The sequence below is a fragment of the Melospiza melodia genome, chromosome 15 (genome assembly GCF_035770615.1).
Source record: "Melospiza melodia melodia isolate bMelMel2 chromosome 15, bMelMel2.pri, whole genome shotgun sequence".
Classification (NCBI taxonomy): domain Eukaryota; kingdom Metazoa; phylum Chordata; class Aves; order Passeriformes; family Passerellidae; genus Melospiza; species Melospiza melodia.
This window is the reverse complement of record NC_086208.1, coordinates 3664268-3685137: the sequence shown is the minus strand read 5'-3', so window position 1 is coordinate 3685137 and position 20870 is coordinate 3664268. Positions and strand designations below refer to the sequence as shown.

General features: G+C 60.3%; 1 protein-coding gene across 1 annotated transcript; it reads left to right on the top strand.

The window, feature by feature from the left end:
• Window positions 1-588: 588 nt before the first annotated feature.
• On the top strand, window positions 589-18309 carry LOC134425495 (cholesterol side-chain cleavage enzyme, mitochondrial). The gene is made up of 10 exons (XM_063170164.1): window positions 589-681; window positions 730-881; window positions 2975-3130; window positions 6245-6438; window positions 10093-10296; window positions 11473-11633; window positions 13260-13426; window positions 13521-13599; window positions 16107-16298; window positions 18187-18309. The coding sequence occupies exons 1-10, from the start codon at window positions 589-591 to the stop codon at window positions 18307-18309; spliced, it is 1521 nt and encodes a 506-aa protein (XP_063026234.1).
• The last annotated feature ends 2561 nt before the right edge of the window (window positions 18310-20870 follow it).

The window sequence follows — 20870 nt, the reverse complement described above, 5'->3', positions numbered from 1 at the left end:
TTGGATTTGGGATTTGGGATTCGGGATTTGGGGTTTGGGGTTTGGGGTTTTGGGTTTGGGATTTGGGATTTGAGGTTTGAAGTTTGGGATTTTGGGTTTGGAGTTTGGGATTTTGGGTTTGGAGTTTGGGATCTGGGGTTTGGGATTTGAGGTTTGGAGTTTGGAATTTGGGGTTTGGGGTTTGGGATTTGGGGTTTGGGATTAGGGGTTTGGAGTTTGAGGTCTGGGGTTTGAAGTCAGGGGTTCGGGATTTGGCGTTTGGGGTTTGGAGTTTGGGATTTGGGACAGAGCCCAGGAATGCCGGGCTCGCTGGGCGCCCCCAGCAGTGGCAGCGCGTCCCCAAGGCCACCCCCGCCGGGTGACCCTGGCTGGCGGCCCCCAAGGCTGTCCCGGCCGGGGTGCCCTGCCCCGCGCTCGTTATCGCTCTCGGGGCGCCTCCCGCCCCTCTGCCAAGGCCACCCCGGGTGTCACCTGTCCCGGGGCCGCTCCGGGGCGGGCCGTGCCACCCCCGCCGGTGTCGCGGGCGGGAGCGGCTCCGGGAGCTCGGCATAAGAGCGAGGCCACCGCGTCCCTCGGGCCACCGTCCCCATGCTCGCCCAGGCTGTCACCGCGGCCGGAGCGCTGCGGGGATGTCCCGGAGCCGCAGCCGCGGGGTGTCGCCGGCTCGGCGGGGCTGCGGGCGCTGTGCCCCCGGCTGTGCCCCCGGCTGTCCCCAAGGCTGTCCCCAAGGCTGTCCCCTCGGCCCCTCGGCCCTTTAATCAGGTGCCGGGCGATTGGAGGGCGGGCTGGCTCAACCTGTACCGCTTCTGGCGGGAGGGCGGCCTCAGCAACCTGCACCTCAGCATGGCCGGCAAGTTCCGCCGCTTCGGGCCCATCTACAGGTCAGCTGGCCCTGTCCTTGTCCCTGTGTCCCCTCCCTGTGTCCCCTGCTCGGTCCTCTCCCTGTGTCCCCTCCTCGTGTCTCCTCCCTGTGTCCCCTCCCTGTGTCCCTGCCCGGTCCTCTCCCTGTGTCCCCTCCTCGTGTCTCCTCCCTGTGTCCCCTCCCTGTGTGCCCTGCCCCTGTCACCCTACCAGTGTCCCCTGCCCGGTCCTCTGCCCATGTCCCCTCCCTGCATCCCTTCCCTGTGTCGCCTTCCCATGTCCCCTGCCTCTGCTCCCACTCGTGTCCCCTCCTGTGTCCCCTCCCTGTGTCCCCTCCCGTGTCCCCAGCCCGTGTCCCCTCTCTGTGTCCCCTCTCCGATCCTCTGCCCGTGTACTCTCCTTGTGTCCCCTCCCGTATCCCTCGCTAGGTCCCCTCCCGTGTCCCCTCCCGTGTCCCCTCTCTGTGTCCCCTCTGCGATCCTCTCCCCTTGTACTCTCCTCGTGTCCCCTCCCTGTGCCCCCTGCCCCTGTCTCCTCCCTGTGTCCCCTCCCATGTCCCCTGCCCGTGTCTCCTGCCCATGTCACCTCTCGTGTCCCCTCCCCGCGGTCCCTGCCTGGTCCTCACCCCGTGTTCTCTCCCCGTGTCACCTGCTCGTGTTCCCTCCCATGTCCCTTGCTCGGTCCCCTGTCTCTGTCCCCTCCCGTGTCCCTTCCCTTGTCCCCTGCTTGTTTTCCCACCCTCTGTCCCCTGCCCGCTGCCCTGCCTGTGTCCCCTCCCCGCGTCACCTCCCCGGTCCTCTGGTCCTGCCCCCTCCCCGTGTCTCCTGTCTGGTCCCTTCCCCGTGTCCCCTGCTCGTGTGTCCTGCCCATGTCTCCCACCTCTGTCCCCTGCTCCTGTCCCCTCCCCGCGTCCCCTGCCTGGTCCTCTCCCGGTGTCCCCTCCCTGTTTCCCTTGCCCGGTCCCCTGCCCGTGTCCGATCCCCGTGTCCCCTGCCGATGTCCATTGCCTGTGTCCCCTCCCGTGTCCCCTCCCGTGTCCCTGCCGATGTCCATTGCCTGTGTCCCCTCCCGTGTCCCCTGCCCTGTCCCCATCCCGGCCGCGTTCCCCATCCGGGGCTGAGCTGCTGGAGGAGCCTGGCCCAGCTTGGGGACACCGTGAGGGACAAGAGGGGGGGGGACAGGGACTGAGGGACAAGAAGGGGCAGGTCCTGTGCCCTGGGAGGGGACAGGGACTGTGTGACAAGGGGGGACAGATGCTGTGTCCTGGGAGGGAACAGGGTCTGGGGCTCGGGAGGGGACAGGTCCTGTGCCCAGGGAGGGGACAGGGACTGAGGCACAGGAGGGGACAGACCCTGTGCCCTGGGAGGGGACAGGGCCTGGGGAGTGGGAGGGGACAGGGACCGTGAGGGTCAAGAGGGGACAGGGACTGTGGGTGAGGGGGACATCCCCCATGGCCTGGAAGGGGACAGGGACTATGGGCCAGGACCCTGTGGATGCGGAATTTGGGGATAATGGGGGCAGGACATTGCCGTGGGGACAGGACAGGACATTGCCATGGGGACAGGACACTGCCATGGGGACAGGAGAGGACACTGCCATGGGGGACAGGACATTGCCATGGGGGGCAGGACATTGCTATGGGGACAGGACAAGGCAGGACATTGTCATGGGAACAGGACATTTCCATGGGGACAGGACATTGCCATGGGGACAGGAGAGGACACTGCTATGGGGACAGGACAGGACATTGCCATGGGGGACAGGACAAGGCAGGACATTGTCATGGGGACAGGACATTGCCATGGGGACAGGACAGGACATTGCCATGGGGACAGGACATTGCCGTAGGGACAGGACAAGACACTACCATGGGGACAGGACAGGGCAGGACATTGCCATGGGGGACAGGGCATTGCCATGGGAACAGGACAGGGCAGGACATTGTCATGAGGACAGGACATTGCCGGGGGACAGGACAGGACACTGCCATGGGGACAGGACAGGACATTCCCGTGGGGACAGGACATTGCTATAGGGACAGGACAGGACGCTGCCATGGGGACAGGACAGGACATTGTCACCCCAGGTCGGGGTGCTGACGCTGTGTCCCCAGGGAGAAGCTGGGCACCTACGAGAGCGTGAACATCGTCACCCCCGGGGACGCGGCCACGCTGTTCCAGGCCGAGGGCGCCCTGCCCGAGCGCTTCCGTGTCCCCCCCTGGGTGGCCTACAGGGACTTCCGCAACAAACCCTACGGCGTGCTGCTCAAGTGAGTGACACCCCAAAAACCCCCAAAACCCCCAAAACCGAGCAGGGACCCCAAACCCTATGGTGTGCTGCTCAAGTGAGTGACACCCCAAAAACCCCAAAAACCGAGCAGGGACCCCAAACCCTACGGCATGCTGCTCAAGTGAGTGACACCCCAAAAACCCCAAAAACCCCAAAAACCGAGCAGGGACCCCAAACCCTACGGTGTGCTGCTCAAGTGAGTGACACCCCAAAAACCCCAAAAACCCCAAAAACAGAGCAGGGACCCCAAACTCTACAGCGTGCTGCTCAAGTGAGTGACACCCCAAAAACCCCAAAAACAGAGCGGGGACCCCAAACCCTACGGCGTGCTGCTCAAGTGAGTGACACCCCAAAAACCCCAAAAACCCCAAAAACCCCAAAAACCCCAAAAACCCCAAAAACAGAGCAGGGACCCCAAACCCTACGGCGTGCTGCTCAAGTGAGTGACACCCCAAAAACCCCAAACCCTACGGCGTGCTGCTCAAGTGAGTGACACCCCAAAAACCCCAAAAACAGAGCGGGGACCCCAAACCCTACGGCGTGCTGCTCAAGTGAGTGACACCCCAAAAACCCCAAACCCTATGGTGTGCTGCTCAAGTGAGTGACACCCCAAAAACCCCAAAAACAGAGTGGGGACCCCAAACCGTATGGCGTGCTGCTCAAGTGAGTGACACCCCAAAAACCCCAAACCCTACGGCCTGCTGCTCAAGTGAGTGCCACCCCAAAAACCCCAAAAACCCCAAAAACCGAGCAGGGACCCCAAACCCTACGGTGTGCTGCTCAAGTGAGTTTTACCCCAAAAACCCCAAACCCTACGGGGTGCTGCTCAAGCGAGTGCCACCCCAAAAACCCCAAAAACCAAGTGGGGACCCCAAACCCAGTCTGCTCAAGTGAGTGCCCACCCCAAACCCTGTGGTGCGCTGCTCAAGGGAGTGCCCACCCCAAAAACGGGGTGGAGACCCCAAAAACAGAGTGGGGAACCCCAAAAACAGGCTCCTCAAGGAAGTGGGGACTCCAAACCCTACAGAGTGCTGCTCAAGTGAGTGCCGACCCCAAAAACAGAACGAGGACCCCAAAAACAGAGAGGGGACCCCAAATCTGAGCCCCTCAAGAGAGTGCTGACCCTAAATCCCCACGAGTGGGGACCACAAACCTGGGCTCATCAAGGGAGTGGGGACCCCAAGTCTGTTCTTGTTAAGGGAGTAGGGACCCCAAATCCCCTCCAGCCAGTGGGGACCCCAAATTTGTTCTCCTCAAGTGAGTGCCGACCCTAAATCCCCTCCAGTGACTGCTGGTCCCAAGTCCCCAGGAGTGGAGATCCCAAATTTGGGCTCCTGTCACTCCTCAAGCAAGTGGGGACTCCAGATCCCCCGGAGTGGGGACCCCAAATCCAGGATCCTCAAGTGAGTGGGGACCCCAAATCCCCTCCAGTGAGCAGGGACCCCAATTCTGGGCTCCTGGTGCTTCTCAAGTGAGTGGGGCCCCAAAATCACCTCAAGCCAGTGGGGTCCCAACTCCAGGCCTCTCAAATAAGCGGGGACCCCAAATCCGGGCTCCTCAAGTGATTGGGGAACCCCAAATCCCTTCCAGTGAGTAGGGACCCCAAATCCCAGCTCCTGTTGCTCCTCAAGGGAGTGTGGACCCCAAATCCCCTGCAGTGAGTGGGGACCCCAAATCTGGATTCCTCAAGTGAGTGGGGACCCCAAATCCCCTCCTGAGAGCTGGATCCCAATTCTGGGCTCCTGTCCCTCCTCAAGTGATTGGGGGCCCAAGTCTGGGCTCCTCGAGTGACTGGGGACCCCAAATCTGGACTCCTCAAGTGATTGGGGACCCCAAATCTGGACTCCTCAAGTGATTGGGGACCCCAAATCTGGGCTCTTCAAGTGATTGAGGGGCCCCAGTTCTGGGCCCCTGATGCTCTTCAAGTGAGTGTGGACCCCAAATCCCTTCAAGTGATTGGGGGACCCCAAATCCAGGCTTCTGTCCCTCCTCAAGTGACTGGGGACTCCAAATCCCCTCCAGTGAGTGGGAATCCCAAATCTGGACTCCTCGAGTGATTGGGGACCCCAAATCTGGACTCCTCGAGTGAGTGGGGACCCCAAATCTGGACTCCTCGAGTGAGTGGGGACCCCAAATCTGGACTCCTCGAGTGAGTGGGGACCCCAAATCTGGTCCCCTGCCACTCCTCAAGCAAGTGGGGACTCTAGATCCCCAGGAACGGGGACCTCACGTCCAGTATCCTCAAGTGAGTGGGGGACCCCAAATCACCTCAAGCCAACGGGGATCCCAACTCCAGGCCCCTCGAAAACAAGTGGGGACCCCAAATCTGGGCCGCTCAAGTGAGTGGGGGACCCCAAATCTGGACTCCTCAAGTGACTGGGGACTCCAAATCCCCTCCAGTGAGTGGGAATCCCAAATCTGGACTCCTCAAGTGATTGGGGACCCCAAATCTGGACTCCTCAAGTGATTGGGGACCCCAAATCTGGACTCCTCGAGTGAGTGGGGACCCCAAATCTGGGCCCCTGCCACTCCTCAAGCAAGTGGGGACTCTAGATCCCCAGGAACGGGGACCTCACGTCCAGTATCCTCAAGTGAGTGGGGACCCCAAATCACCTCAAACCAATGGGGATCCCAACTCCAGGCCCCTCAAACAAGTGGGGACCCCAAATCTGGGCCGCTCAAGTGAGTGGGGGACCCCAAATCTGGACTCCTCAAGTGACTGGGGACTCCAAATCCCCTCCAGTGAGTGGGAATCCCAAATCTGGACTCCTCAAGTGATTGGGGACCCCAAATCTGGACTCCTCGAGTGAGTGGGGACCCCAAATCTGGGCCCCTGCCACTCCTCAGGCAAGTGGGGACTCTAGATCCCCAGGAACGGGGGTGGGGACCCCAAATCACCTCAAGCCAACGGGGATCCCAACTCCAGGCCCCTCAAACAAGTGGGGACCCCAAATCTGGGCCGCTCAAGTGAGTGGAGGACCCCAAATCTGGACTCCTGGCCGTGACAGTCCCAGCGCAGGGCGCGCGGCGTGTCCGGAAGACCTTGGGGACACCGTCCACGCTCTGGGGGTGACAGCGGCCGTGTCCCTGGCAGGACGGGCGAGGCGTGGCGCTCGGAGCGGCTGCTGCTCAACAAGGAGGCGCTGGCACCCGCGGCCGTGCCCGGCTTCGTGCCCCTGCTCAGCGCCGTGGGCGAGGATTTCGTGCGGCGCGCGCGGGCCCAGGCGCGGCTCAGCGGCTGCTGGAGCGGCGACTTCAGCCAGGAGCTCTTCCGCTTCGCCCTCGAGTGTGAGTGACGTGGGGCACCCCAAAAAATACCGCGAAAGGAGCCCAAAAGAAGCCCAAAAACAAGCCACAAATACCCCAAAAAGCCTCCAAAGGGAAGAATCCCAAAAGAGCGCCCCAAAAACCAAAAAACAACCCCAAAAAAACCCAAAACCCAAAAAAGCCCCAAACCCAAAAAAGCCCCAAAACAAAACAAAAAAAAAAACCAAAAAATTCCCATGCCCCCCCCAAAAAAACCCAAACCCAAAAAAGCCCCAAAACAAAACAAAAAAAAATCCAAAAAATTCCCATGCCCCCCCCAAAAAAACCCCAAACCCAAAAAAGCCCCAAAACAAAAAAAAAAAAACCAAAATATTCCCATGCCCCCCCAAAAAAAACCCCAAACCCAAAAAGCCCCAAAACAAAACAAAAAAACCACTCCAAAAAATCCCAACTCCCCGCAAAACACCTAAAAAACCCCCAAAGCACCAGAAAACCTAAAAAAACCCCCAAAAACACCAAAAAACCCCCAACCCTCCCCAAAACCCCAAAAAACCAACCACTCCCCCCAAAATACCCCAAAATCCTAAAAACTCCCAAAACCAAAAAAAAAAACACCTCAAAAATTCCAATGCCCCCTAAAAAAACTCCAAAATCTAAAAAACCCAAAACAAAACAAAAAAACCCAAAAATTTCCAATGCCCACCAAAAAACTCCAAAACCCAAAAAACCCCCCATTACAAAAAAACCTCAAAAAATCCCAACGCCCCCCCCGAAAAAACCCAATCCCCTCAAAAAAACTCTAAACCCCCCCAAAACACAAAAAAACCCCCAAATCCTCAAAAAACCCCAAAAAAACAATGCCCCCCCCAAAAAACCTAAAACCCCAAAAAATCCCCAAAACCTAAAAAAACCCAAACAACAAAAAAATCCACCCAAATTCCAATCCCCACCAAAAAAACCCAAAGCCCAAAACCGCCCCAAAACAAAAAAAAAACCACAAAAAAATCCCAACACCTTCCCAAAAAACCCTAAAACCTCCCAAAAGCCCCTCCACACCCCCCCCAAAAAAACAACCCCCTTCCCAAAAATATCTCAAAACACCACAACCACCAAAACCCTCCCAAAACCACCAAACCCCCCAAAAACCCCTAGCCCCCCCAAAAAACCCCCAAAAGCCGCAAAAACAACAAAAAAAACACAAACCAGAAAACCACCCAAAACCCCCCCAAAACACCAAAACCCTCTCAAAAACACCAAACCCCCCCAAAACCCCGACCCTCCTAAAAATCCCCCAAACCCCACAAAAACACAAAAAATCCCCAAACCCCCAAAAAACGCCGACCCTCCTAAAAATCCCCCAAACCCCACAAAAACACAAAAAACCCCAAACCCCCCACTCCTCCCAAAAAAACCCCCAAAAACCACCCCCCCCCAAAAAAAATAAAACCCAAATCCCCCCAAAAACCAAAAAGATAAAACCCCAAAAGCCCCCCAACCCAAAATAACCCCAAAACCACCCCAAAACTCCCAAAAACCACCAGCCCCAGCCTCAGGGATTGGCCAAAGGACAGAGAAGTGTGTCCCCTCCCCGTGTGGGATGTCCCTTGTCCTGGTGGGATGTCCCCTCCCCAGGTGGGCTGTCCCCAGAGCCCCCACACCGGTGACACAGCAGCCATTTGTCCTTCCCTGGCCACCAGCTGGTGACAATCCCGGCCCCTCAGGGACAAAGAGGAGCCAGGCCAGGGTCCATGGCCACAGCAAGGCTGGAGGTGGCCTTGGGGACAGGGACGTGTCCCTGATGGTCACTGGGTGCTCCTGGGCCAGGTCTCCATGGCCTTGGGGACAGGGACGTGTCCCTGATGGTCACTGGGTGCACCTGGGCCAGGTCTCCATGGCCTTGGGGACAGGGACGTGTCCCTGATGGTCACTGGGTGCTCCTGGGCCAGGTCTGCATGGCCTTGGGGACAGGGATGTGTCCCTGACGGTCACTGTCCCCCAGCTGTGTGCCACATGCTGTTCAGGGAGTGCCTGGTCGCTGTGGCCATGGGGATGGGGACAGGGACAAGGATGGGTCCCCCACGGTCCCTGTCCCCAGCCATGTGCCATGTGCTGTATGGGGAGGTCTCTGTGACCATGGGGACAAGGACAGGGATGGGGACTGGGACAGGGACAATGACATGTCCCTGACTGTCCCTGTCCCTGTTCCCTGCAGTGTGCCATGTGCTGTAAGGGGAGGTCCTTGTGGCCACGGGGACATGTCCCTCATGGTCCCTGTCCCTGTCCCTGTTCCCACCCATGTGCCACATGCTGTATGGTCTCTGTGACCATGAGGACATGTCCCTGACTGTCGCTGTCCCCAGAGATGTGCCACATGCTGTACAGGGAGGTCCCTGTGGCCATGGGATGGGGACAATGACAATGACAATGACAATGACAATGACAATGACATGTCCCGTCCCCAGCAGTGTGCCACGTGCTGTATGGGGAGGTCCCTGTGGCCATGGGATGGGGACAATGACAATGACAATGACATGTCCCATCCCCAGTGGTGTGCCACGTGCTGTACGGGGAGCGCCTGGGGCTGGTCCCTGTGGCCCTGGGGACAGTGACAATGACAATGACAATGACATGTCCCTGTCCCTGTCTCAGCGGTGTGCCACGTGCTGTACAGGGAGGTCCCTATGGCCATGGGGACAATGACAATGACATGTCCCTGTCCCCAGTGGTGTGCCACGTGCTGTACAGGGAGATCCCTGTGGCCATGGGGACAATGACAATGACACGTCCCTGTCCCATCCCTAGTGGTGTGCCACATGCTGTGTGGGGAGCACCTGGGGCTGGTCCCTGTGGCCATGGGGACAGTGACAATGACAATGACAATGATAATGACACATCCCTGTGCCCAGCGGTGTGCCACGTGCTGTACAGGGGGTACATGGGGCTGGTCCCCGTGGCCATGGGGACAGTGACAATGACACATCCCCGTCCCTGTGCCCAGCGGTGTGCCACGTGCTGTACAGGGGGTACGTGGGGCTGTGCCCTGTGGCCATGGGGACAATGCCAATGACATATCCCCATCCCTGTCCCCAGCGGTGTGCCACGTGCTGTACAGGGAGCGCCTGGAACTGGTCCCTGTGGCCCTGGGGACAGTGACAATGACAATGAAAATAACAATGCCAATGCCAATGACGTGTCCCTGTCCCTGTCCCAGTGGTGTGCCACGTGCTGTACAGGGGGTACATGGGGCTGTGTCCGGTGGCCATGGGGACAATGCCAATGACACGTCCCTGTCCCCAGCGGTGTGCCATGTGCTGTACGGGGAGCGCCTGGGGCTGGTCCCTGTGGCTATGGGGAGAGTGACAATGACAATGCCAATGCCAATGATACATCACTGTCCTCAGCGGTGTGCCACGTGCTGTACGAGGAACGCCTGGGGCTGGTCCCTGTGGCCCTGGGGACAGTCACAATGCCAATGCCAATGCCAATGCCAATGCCAATGCCAATGCCAATGCCAATGCCAATGCCAATGCCAATGACACATCCCTGTCCCCAGCGGTGTGCCACGTGCTGTACGGGGAGCGCCTGGGGCTGGTCCCTGTGGCCCTGGGGACAGTGACAATGACAATGACAATGACAATGGCAATGACAATGACAATGCCACATCCCTGTCCCCAGCGGTGTGCCACGTGCTGTACGGGGAGCGCCTGGGGCTGCTGCAGGATTTCGTGCAGCCCGAGGCTCAGCGCTTCATCGAGGCCGTGTCGCGCATGTTCCACACCACGGCGCCCATGCTGTACCTGCCGCCCGCGCTGCTGCGGCGCCTGCGCAGCCACACCTGGCGCCAGCACGTGCAGGCCTGGGACGCCATCTTCTACCAGGGTCAGTGCCACCACCCCGTCACCACCCCTGACACCTCACCCTGCCACCTTGTCCTGTCACCTCACCCTGTCAGCTCTGGGGGCACCTCGCCCTGTCACCCTGCCCTGCTACCTTGTCCTGACACCTTGTCCTGCCATCTCTGGGGACATCTCATCCTGACACCTCACCCTGCGACCACACCCTGTCACCTCACCCTGCTTCCTCTGGGGACACCTCTGGGGACACCTGCTACCTCTGGGGACACCTGCTACCTCTGGGGACATCTTGCCTTGTCACCTCTCCCTGCCACCTCTCTCTGTCACCTTGCCCTGTCAGATCAACCTGTCACTTCTGGGGACACCTCACCCTGCCACCTCACCCTGTCACCTCATCCTGTCACCTCTGGGGACATCTTGCCCTGCCATCTCGCCCTATCACCTCATCTTGCCACCTCTGGGGACACCTCTCTGGGGACACCTCGCCCTCTCACCATGCCCTGCCACCTCTGGGGACACCTCACCTTGCTGCCTCACCCTACAACCTCTGGGGCCACCTCACCCTGCCACCTCACCCTACAACCTCTGGGGGCACCTCACTCTGTCACCACACCCTGTCACCTCTGGGGACACCTTGCTCTGCCACCCCTGTGGTCACCCCATAACCATTTTTCACCCATTTTTCCCACCCCACCCCACCCCACCGTCACCTCAAACCATCTGAAACCACCCTCAATAAATCCCACTGCAGCCCACCTTCCATCATTCCACTTCTCCAAAATTCCCGACCTTTCTCACAAACCCACCCTCCAAAACTCATTCCCAACCCAACTTCTCTCTCAACATCATCCATCCTCTTCCAGAACATTCCTAAATCAACGTTTCTTGCAAACCTTCCAAAACACCCAACCTTTCCTACAAACTCACCCTCCAAAACTCATTCCCAATCCAACTTCTCTCTCATCCATCCTCTTCCAGAACATTCCTAAACATTCCTCTTCTCTCTCATCCATCCATCATCCATCCTCTTCCAGAACATTCCTAAATCAACATTTCTTACGTCAAAATTTACACATAAATATTAAAATCTCCTACAAATCCATTTCCCACACGCTGACACCTCCGGGGCGGTTTCACCGCCGCGCCACTCCCAGGTTGGTGACACTGATGTCCCCTCCTCGGTGTCCCCGTGTCCCCTCAGCGGACAAGTGCATCCAGAACGTGTACCGGGACCTGCGGCTGTCGCGCAAGAGCCGCCAGGAGCACGTGGGCATCCTGGGCAACCTCATCCTGCGTGACAAGCTGCCCCTGGACGACATCCGCGCCAGCGTCACCGAGATGATGGCAGGAGGGGTGGACACGGTGTGGCCTGGGGATGGGACAGGGACAAGGGCCTGGGTGGGGTGGGGAGAAGGTCCTGGATGATGATGGAGGGACAGGGAGAAGGTCCTGGATGGTGATGGGACAGGGAGAAGGTCCTGGTTGATGCTGGGTGGGACAGGGAGAAGATCCTGGGTGGTGATGGGACAGGGAGAAGGTCCTGGTTGGGACAGGGAGAAGGTCCTGGTTGATGCTGGGTGGGACAGGGAGAAGGTCCTGGGTGGTTCTGGGACAGGCAGGGTGAATGTCCTGGGTTGGACAGGGAGAAGGTCTTGGTTGGGGCAGGGAGAAGGTCCTGGTTGGTGTTGGGACAAACAGGGGGAAGGCTGGTGACGAGTGGTCAGGGAGAAGGTCCTGGGTGGAGCAGGGAGGGAGAAGGTTCTGGATTGGGCAGGAAGAAGGCCGTGGGTGGTGTTGGATGGGTCAGGGAGAAGGTCCTGGACTGGACAGGAGAAGGTCCTGGTTGGTGATGGATGGGTCAGGGAGAAGGTCCTGGACTGGACAGGAGAAGGTCCTGGTTGGTGATGGATGGGACAGGGAGAAGGTCCTTTTTGGTGTTCGGTTGGGCAGGCAGGGAGAAGGTCCTGGGCTGGGCAGGGAGAAGGTCGTGGGTGGTGTTGGATGGGTCAGGGAAAAGGTCCTGGTTGGGGTTGGTGTTGGTGTTAGGACAGGCAGGGAGAAGGTCCTGGTTGGTGATGGGACAGGCAGGGAGAAGGTCCTGGATGGAGCAGGGAGGGAGAAGATTCTGGATTGGGCAGGGAGAAGGTCCTGGTTGGTCTTGGGACAAGAAGGGGGAAGGTCCTGGCTGGTGCTGGTTGGGACAGGGAAAAGGTCCTGGGTGGTGATGGAGGGGCAGAGAGGGAGAAAGTCCTGGATGGGGCAGGGAGAAGGTCCTGGTTGGTGATGGGTGGGACAGGGAGAAGGTCCTGGTTGGTGTTTGGTTGGGCAGGCAGGGAGAAGGTCCTGGTTGGTGGTAGGTGGGACGGGGAGAAGGTCCTGGATGGGACAGGCAGGGAGAAGGTCCTGGTTGGTGGTAGGTGGGACGGGGAGAAGGTCCTGGATGGGACAGGCAGGGAGAAGGTCATGCCTGGTGCTAGTTGGGTCAAGTGGAAGGTCCTGCCTGGTTTTACATGGGCCAGGAAGAAGGTCCTGGTTGGGGCAGGGAGAAGGTCCTGGATTGGGCTGGGAGAAGGTCCTGATTGGTGACGGGTGGGGCAGCACCAAGCTGGGCAGGGAGAAGGTTCTGGCAGCACTGAACAGGTCCTGGCAGCGCTGAGCAGGTCCTGGCAGGGCTGAGCAGGTCCTGGCAGGGCTGAGCAGGTCCTGGCAGTGCTGAGCAGGTCCTGGCAGGGCTGAGCAGGTCCTGGCAGCTCTGGGCCAGCAGGAGCAGGTCCTGGCAGGGCTGAGCAGGTCCTGGCAGGGATGAGCACATCCTGGTAGCCCTGAGCAGGTCCTGACAGCTCTGGACCAGGCAGGAGCAGGTCCTGGCAGCTCTGAGCAGGTCCTGGCAGCTGTGGGCCAGGCAGGAGCAGGTCCTGGCAGCTCTGAGCACATCCTGGCAGCACTGAGCAGGTCCTGGCAGCTGTGTCCCCTGTGTGTGTCCCCCAGACGTCCATGACCCTGCAGTGGGCCATGCTGGAGCTGGCGCGGGCCCCGGGCGTGCAGGAGCAGCTGCGGGCCGAGGTCCTGGCAGCCAAACGCGAGGCGGGCGGCGACCGCGAGAAGATGCTGAAATCCACACGGCTGCTCAAGGCCGCCATCAAGGAGACACTCAGGTGAGGAGGAGGAGGAGGGGCTCAGGTGAGGAGGACGCGCCCACTCTCCCCGGAGTGTCCCCAAGGCCGCGGTGCCACTGTCACTGTCGCGCAGGCTGCACCCGGTGGCCGTGACCCTGCAGAGGTACACCACGCACGAGGTCATCCTGCAGGACTACCGCATCCCGCCCGGGGTGAGGGGACACCGGGACATGGGGACACGGGGATGGGGGGACACGGGGACACGGGGACACCGGGACACGGGGACACGGGGATGGGGGGACACGGGGACACGGGGACACCGGGACACGGGGACACGGGGATGGGGGGACACAGGGACACGGGGACACAGGGACACGGGGACACGGGGATGGGGGGACACGGGGACACGGGGACACAGGGACACGGGGACACGGGGATGGGGGGACACGGGGACACTGGGACACTGGGACATGGGGACACGGGGATGGGGGGACACGGGGACACGGGGACACCGGGACACGGGGACACGGGGACACGGGGATGGGGGGACACGGGGACACTGGGACACCGGGACATGGGGACACGGGGACACCGGGACACGGGGACACAGGGATGGGGGGACACAGGGACACAGGGACACGGGGATGGGGGGACACAGGGACACAGGGACACAGGGACCCGGGGACACCGGGACATGGGGACACGGGGATGGGGGGACACGGGGACACGGGGACACAGGGACACGGGGACATGGAGATGTTGGGATGTGGGGACACAGGGAAATGGGGATAGGGGGACAGAGGGAGAGGGGGACATGGGGATGTGAGGAGAGTGGGACACAGAGAGAGGTGGATACGGGGAAACGGGGACAGGAGTGACATGGGGATGTGGGGACATGGGAACATAGGGACATGGGGACAGGGGGACACGGGGATGTGGGGACATGGGAACATAGGGACATGGGGATAGGGGGACACGGGGACACCGGGAGATGGGGAGATGGGAACATGGGGACAGAGGGGATGTGGGGACACAGGGATGGTGGTAACATGGGGACAGAGGACACAGGGAGATGAGGACATGGGGAGATGGGGACATGGGGAGAAGGGGACATCGGGATGGTGGTGACATGGGGACAGAGGAGACTGGGGGAAATGGGGACATGGTGATGTGGGGACATGGGGATGGTGGTGACATGGGGGCAGAGGGGACAGGGGACATCAGGACATGGTGATGTGGGGACTGGGGAACATGGGGCCATGGGGACAGGGACAGAGGGACATGGGGAGATGGAGACGTGGGGACGATGCTGACATGGGGACAGAGGGGACAGGGGGACACGGGGACATGGTGAAATGAGGATATGGGGACACAGGGATGCGGGAACATGAGGGCATGAGGACATGAGGACGTGATTATATGAGGACACAAGGACACGGGGACATGTGGACATGAGGACACAAGGACACAGGGACATAAGGACACGAGGACATAAGGACATGAGGATACAGGGGCATGAGGACATGGGGATGTGGTGACACAGTGACATGGTGACACGGTGACATGATGCCCCTGCTCTCTGCGGGACATGAGGGGACACAGAGATGCAGAGAAGCAGGGACATGAGGACACGAGGACATGAGGACATGGGGAAACGAGGACATGAGGACACAAGGAGATACAAGGAGATACATGGAGATACAAGGACACATGGAGATACAAGGACACGAGGACATGGGGACATGGGAACATGGGGACATGAGGACACAAGGACATGGAGACACAGGGAGATAAGGACATGGGGACATGAGGACTTGGGGACACAAGCACATGAGGACATGGGGAAACGAGGATATGAGGACATTGGGACATGACGATACAAGGACACGAGGACATGGGGACATGAGGACACAAGGACACAGGGACATGAGGACATGAGGACATAAGGACATGAGGACACAGGGGCATGAGGACATGGGGATGTGGTGACACAGTGACACGGTGACACAATGCCCCTGCCCCCTGTGGGACAAGGGGACATGAGGGACACAGAGATGCAGGGAAGCAGGGACATGAGGACACGGGGACATGAGGACATGGGGACATGGGGACATAAGGACACAAGGACATGGAGACACAGGGACATAAGGACATGGGGACATGAGGACTTGGGGACACAGGCACATGAGGGCATGGGGAAACGAGGATATGAGGACATAAGGACATGATGATACAAGGACACGAGGACATAAGGACATGAGGACACAGGAGCATGAGGACATGGGGATGTGGTGACAGAGTGACATGGTGACACGATGCCCCTGCCTCCTGTGGGACATGGGGACATGGGGGGACACAGAGATGCAGGGAAGCAGGGACATGAGGACACGAGGACATGAGGACATGGAGATACAAGAACACGAGGACATGGGGACATGGGAACATGGGGACATGAGGACATGGGGAAACAAGGACATGGGGACACAGGGACATGAGGACATGGGGAAATGAGGACATAAGGACATAAGGACATAATGATATAAGGACATGAGGACATGGGAACATGGGGACATTAGAACATGGGAACATGGGATGTGGGGACGTGGGGACATGGGGACATGGGGAAGTAGCGATGCGGAGACATGGGGACACCAGGACACAGTGACACAGTGACACGGTGACACGGTGACACGCCGTCCCTGTCCCCGGCGCCCCGCAGACGCTGGTGCAGGTGGGTTTGTACGCCATGGGCCGTGACCCCGCCGTGTTCCCGCGGCCCGAGCGCTTCCTCCCGCAGCGCTGGCTGCAGGCCGGCCCCAAACCCTTCCTGGGGCTCGGCTTCGGCTTCGGGCCCCGCCAGTGCCTGGGACGGCGCATCGCCGAGCTCGAGATGCAGCTCTTCCTCATGCACGTGAGTGGCCCCTGTCCCCAGCACCGGGGGACAGCGTGGTGGCCCCACGGTCTGTCACACAGGGTCCCTGATGTGAGGGGACAGCGCCGTGGCAGTGGGGTCCATCCTGTGGGGTCCCCAACACGAGGGGACAGCACAGTGGCTGCAGGGTCTGTGCTGTGGGGTTCCGAACATGAGGGGACAGCGTGGTGGCCACGGGGTCTGTCACACAGGGTCTCCAATATGAGGGGACAGTGCCGTGGCCACAGAGTCTGTCACACAGGGTCCCCAACGTGAGGGGACAGCGTGGTGGCCATGGGGTCTGTCACACTGGGTCCTCAACGTGAAGGGACAGTGCAGTGGTTGTGGGCTCCATCCCCGTGGGTGAGGGGACAGCACAGTGGCTGTGGGGTCTGTCACACAGGGTCCCCAATGTGAGGGGACAGTGCCGTGGCCACAGGGTCTGTCCCACAGGGTCCCCGATGTGAGGACACAGCGCGGTGGCCACGGGGTTTGTCCCATGGGGTCCCCAGTGCCAGAGGATAGTGTGGTGACAGCGGGGTCTGACTCACAGGGTCCCTGATGTGACAGGACAATGCAGTGGCCACAGGGTCTGTCCCCACAGGGTCCCTGACATGAGGGGACAGTGTGGTGGCCGCGGGGTCCATCCTGCAGGGTCCCCAACACGAGGGGACAATGAGGCGGCCATGGGCTCTGTCCCTGTGGGTGAGGGGATAGTGCAGTGGCTATGGGGTCCATCACACAGGGTCCCCAACATGAGGGGAGAGCCTAGTGGCCCTGCGATTCGTCCCATGGGGTCCCCAAAGCCAAGTCCATCCTTGTGAAGTCCCTGACATGAGGGGACAGCAGGTGGCTGTGGGGTTTGTCCCATAGGGTCCCCGATGTGAGGGGACAACATGGTGGCCATGGGGTGCATCCTGCAGGGTCCCCAGTGCCAGGGACAGTGCAGTGGCCACGGGGTCCATCACACGGGGTCCCTGACGCAAGGGGACAATGCGGTGACTCCAGGTTCTGCCCCATGGGGTCCCCAACATGAGGGGACAGTGCAGTGGCCATGGAGTCCATCCTGTAGAGTCCCCAACACGAGGGGACAATGTGCTGGCCACGGGGTCCATCCCCATGAATCCCCGACGTGAGGGGACAGCATGGTGGCTACGGGGTCCACCATGCGGGGTCCCTGACATGAGGGCACAGCGCGGTGGCCGTGGGGTCTGTCGCACAGGGTCCCTTATGTGAGGGGACAGCGTGGTGGCCACAGGGTTTGTCCCATGGGGTCCCCAATGCCAAGTCCATCCCTGTGGAGTCCCTGACATGAGGGGACAATGTGGTGGCCAAGGAGTCCATCCCGGTGGGCAAGGGGACAGCACAGTGGCCGTGGGGTCTGTGCCACAGGGTCCCCAACATGAGGGGACAGCGTGGTGGCCATGGAGTTTGTCCCATAGGGTCCCCGATGTGAGGGGACAGCATGGTGGCTGTGGGGTGCATCCTGCAGGGTCCCCAATGCCAGGGGACAGTGCAGTGGCCACGGGGTCCATCACACGGGGTCCCTGACGCAAGGGGACAATGTGGTGGCTGCAGGATCTGCCCCGTGGGGTCCCCAACATGAGGGGACAGCATGGTGGCAGTGGGGTCCGTCCTGTAGAGTCCCCAACATAGGTGACAATGTGCTGGCCACGGGGTCCATCCCCATGGAGCCCCTGATGTGAGGGGACAGCATGGTGGCCATGGGGTCTGTCACACAGGGTCCCCGATGGGAGGGGACAGTGCGGTGGCACAGTATCCACCCTATAGAATCCTGGTTTGGCTCTGCTCAGAGTGGCCTCGAAGGTCACCCTGGGCCTCACTCCGGTGTCCCCAAAGACCCATGGCTGTGTCCCCTTCACCCCAGATCCTGGAGAACTTCAAGATCGAGACCATGCGGGCCGTGGAGATCGGCACCAAGTTCGACCTGATCCTGATCCCAGACCGGCCCATCCAGCTGACCCTGCGGCCCCTCGAGGGCCAGCCCTGAGGAGGGGACACCCCCATGTCCCCCATTTGGGGACAGTGGGGATGCTCCCGGGGCCATGGCCGCGGGTCAACACTGTGCTGTATGGGGGAGACAAAGCGGGGCCGCCCCGTGGGGAGGGGATTTGGGGGGGTTTGGGGCTCCCCTCTGGCTCCGTCCCAGATCGGGGTCCCACCGAGCTCCCCTGAGCCTCTGGAATGTCGTGGAGCCTCTGGAATATTCTGGAATGTTCTGGAATGTTCTGCCTGGCCTCTGCTCCATGGGAAAGGCCCTCGGAAAGGGTCCAAAGGGTCTGGAGGCACATGGGGACACCCATGGGGGGAACAAGCCCCCTCTGGGATGGGCAGAGGACACTGGGGACACTGGGGACACCAGGGACATTGGGGACACAAAGGGACACTGAGGGACATGGAGGGACACTGGGGGACACTGAGGGACACGCTGCATAGTGAAAGAAACTCTGGAAAAAAACCCAAATGCTCCCGGTGTGTTTGTCATTGTTTGGGGTTTTCTGTAGGGCAGGCGGCTCCCCCCGCAGGTCCCTACAGGGTATCCATGGGGCGGGGAGGTCTCCGCTTTGTCTGTGCCGGGAAAAGGCTGGAAAAGCTGCTGGAATATCTGAGCCCGTGTGCTGGAGCTTCCCGGGCGAGCTCAGATCCCAGAATAACCCCGGGGACAGCGCGGGGACAGCGCGGCTCCCTCGGGCCACAACACATCCCGGTTTTGGCTCGATGGATTTCAGGAATCAGCGGGCGGGACTGGGAGCGTGTCCCGGGATAAAAACACCCGCAGGGCTCGGCCTGCGCTGCTTTCCTTGGGGAATTGGGCAAAAAAAGCTCCGCGGTTTGTCCTGGCTGCCCCCAGGGACGGGGAGGTGACGGCGAGGGGACACCCTGCTTGTGTCGCTGTCACCCGCGGTGCTCGGCTCCCCGGTCTCAGCCGGGTGTTTGGGCAAGGAAAGGGATTTTGGGCAGCTAAACTGGAATTCTGGCTGGGAATTCTTGAGCGTCACCTTCGTGCGCTGCTCCCGAGCCTCTTTCCCGGGATTTTGGATCTTTGGGGTCCCACCGTGGAGCTGGGAATGGAAACAGCTCGGAGTCCGTGCGCTGCACCCAAAAATTCCCTCTGGGATCTGCGATCCTCGATCCCACCCCTCGGGGCTGCCAAAATTCCCGTTCCCGGTTCGGGAATCGCCCGCTCCCGGCTCCTGCCTCTCCCTTCCCTCAGGCTGCCGTCGACAGCGGGGATTCTGAGCCAAAGAGGGATGGAGGCAGGGAAAGGTTTCACTTTTCGGCTTCCAAATCTCCCCCTCCGTGATGAGCGGGGACCGTCGCTTCCCCTCAGTGCCACCCCCGTGTCCCCAGCGCCACCCGGCTGTGTGTCACTGCAGTCCTGAGCTGCAGCTCATTCGCCCATCCCGAAATATTCCCTGTGGGCAGGAGCACCAGGAATAGCCGGGAATGGACCGGGACTCGTCCCTTTGTGCCAGGGCTGATTTGATGGAGGCTTCGGTCGCTCCCGCCTTTTTTAGCACCTTCCAAAATTCCGAATTCTCGTTCCCCGCCTCTCTCCAGCCATTTTCCCTCCCAGCACCGACCAGCAGCTCGCTTTTCCAGAAAATCCGGAGCATCCCAGGCAGGAGGAGGGGGGATGGCTCCACACCACAAACGCCACCGCTATTCCCATCCCTCCCTTCCCAGGGCTGCTGCTCACTCCCTCCTTTGGGATTTCCAGCGGGAATTTGCTGCTGGATCAAAACAGGAGCCCCAAAACAGGGGCTGGAGGGAGCAGGACATAGAAAAAAACAGGGGAGATTTCCCCCCCATAATTCCCAGCGAGAACCACAGCGCTCTCCTGCTTTTTTCCACTCTTTATTCCAACCATCCGCTTTGGTTACAGGTCTGAAAGGGTGGGGGGGGGGGGTTGGTAGCTGTTGTGGTGGATTTTTTTAAAATTTTCCTCTCCTGTGATCCGCCCCCACCTGCTGTAATATTATAAAATCCTACAAGACAGAAACGAGCAGTCGGTATAACAAATTTCTGATACTCCACAAAGTTAAAGTGCTTCGAGAAGGGCTGTGAGAAGGTCTGTCCTGGACTGGGGATGGGGAACATCTCGGGCACGTAGTGCAGTAGGAAGCTCTGGCTCCGGACGTGGCCTCTCCTGAGTGAGCAGGAGCCGGGACAGGCATTGGAAGCACGGCCAGGGTGTCCCCTGGGTGTCCCCGCCCAGGGCAGGGCCGCTCCGGGCTGGGCGAGGTTGGGACAAGGAGCGGGACGCCCCCTTTGCACAGGGGGAAAATCCCGATTTTCACAGTTTAGTCTCGCTCCGAGACCTCCGAGAGCGCGGGGACAGGGACAGAGGCGGGGACAGCCCCCCCGGTGCCCTGAGATCCGCGGCCGCTTTCCCTGAGGGCGCCCAGGGCAGGGTGGGAGCGGGCACGGCCCCTGCGCTGCCCCTCGGCTCGGCTCAGCCGCCCGCGGAGCATTTGTGCGTCTCCAGCATCCTCCCAGCGCCTCCCGCTCCGCTCCGGGCTCTGCTCCCACCTCCCCTCCCCGTCCCCA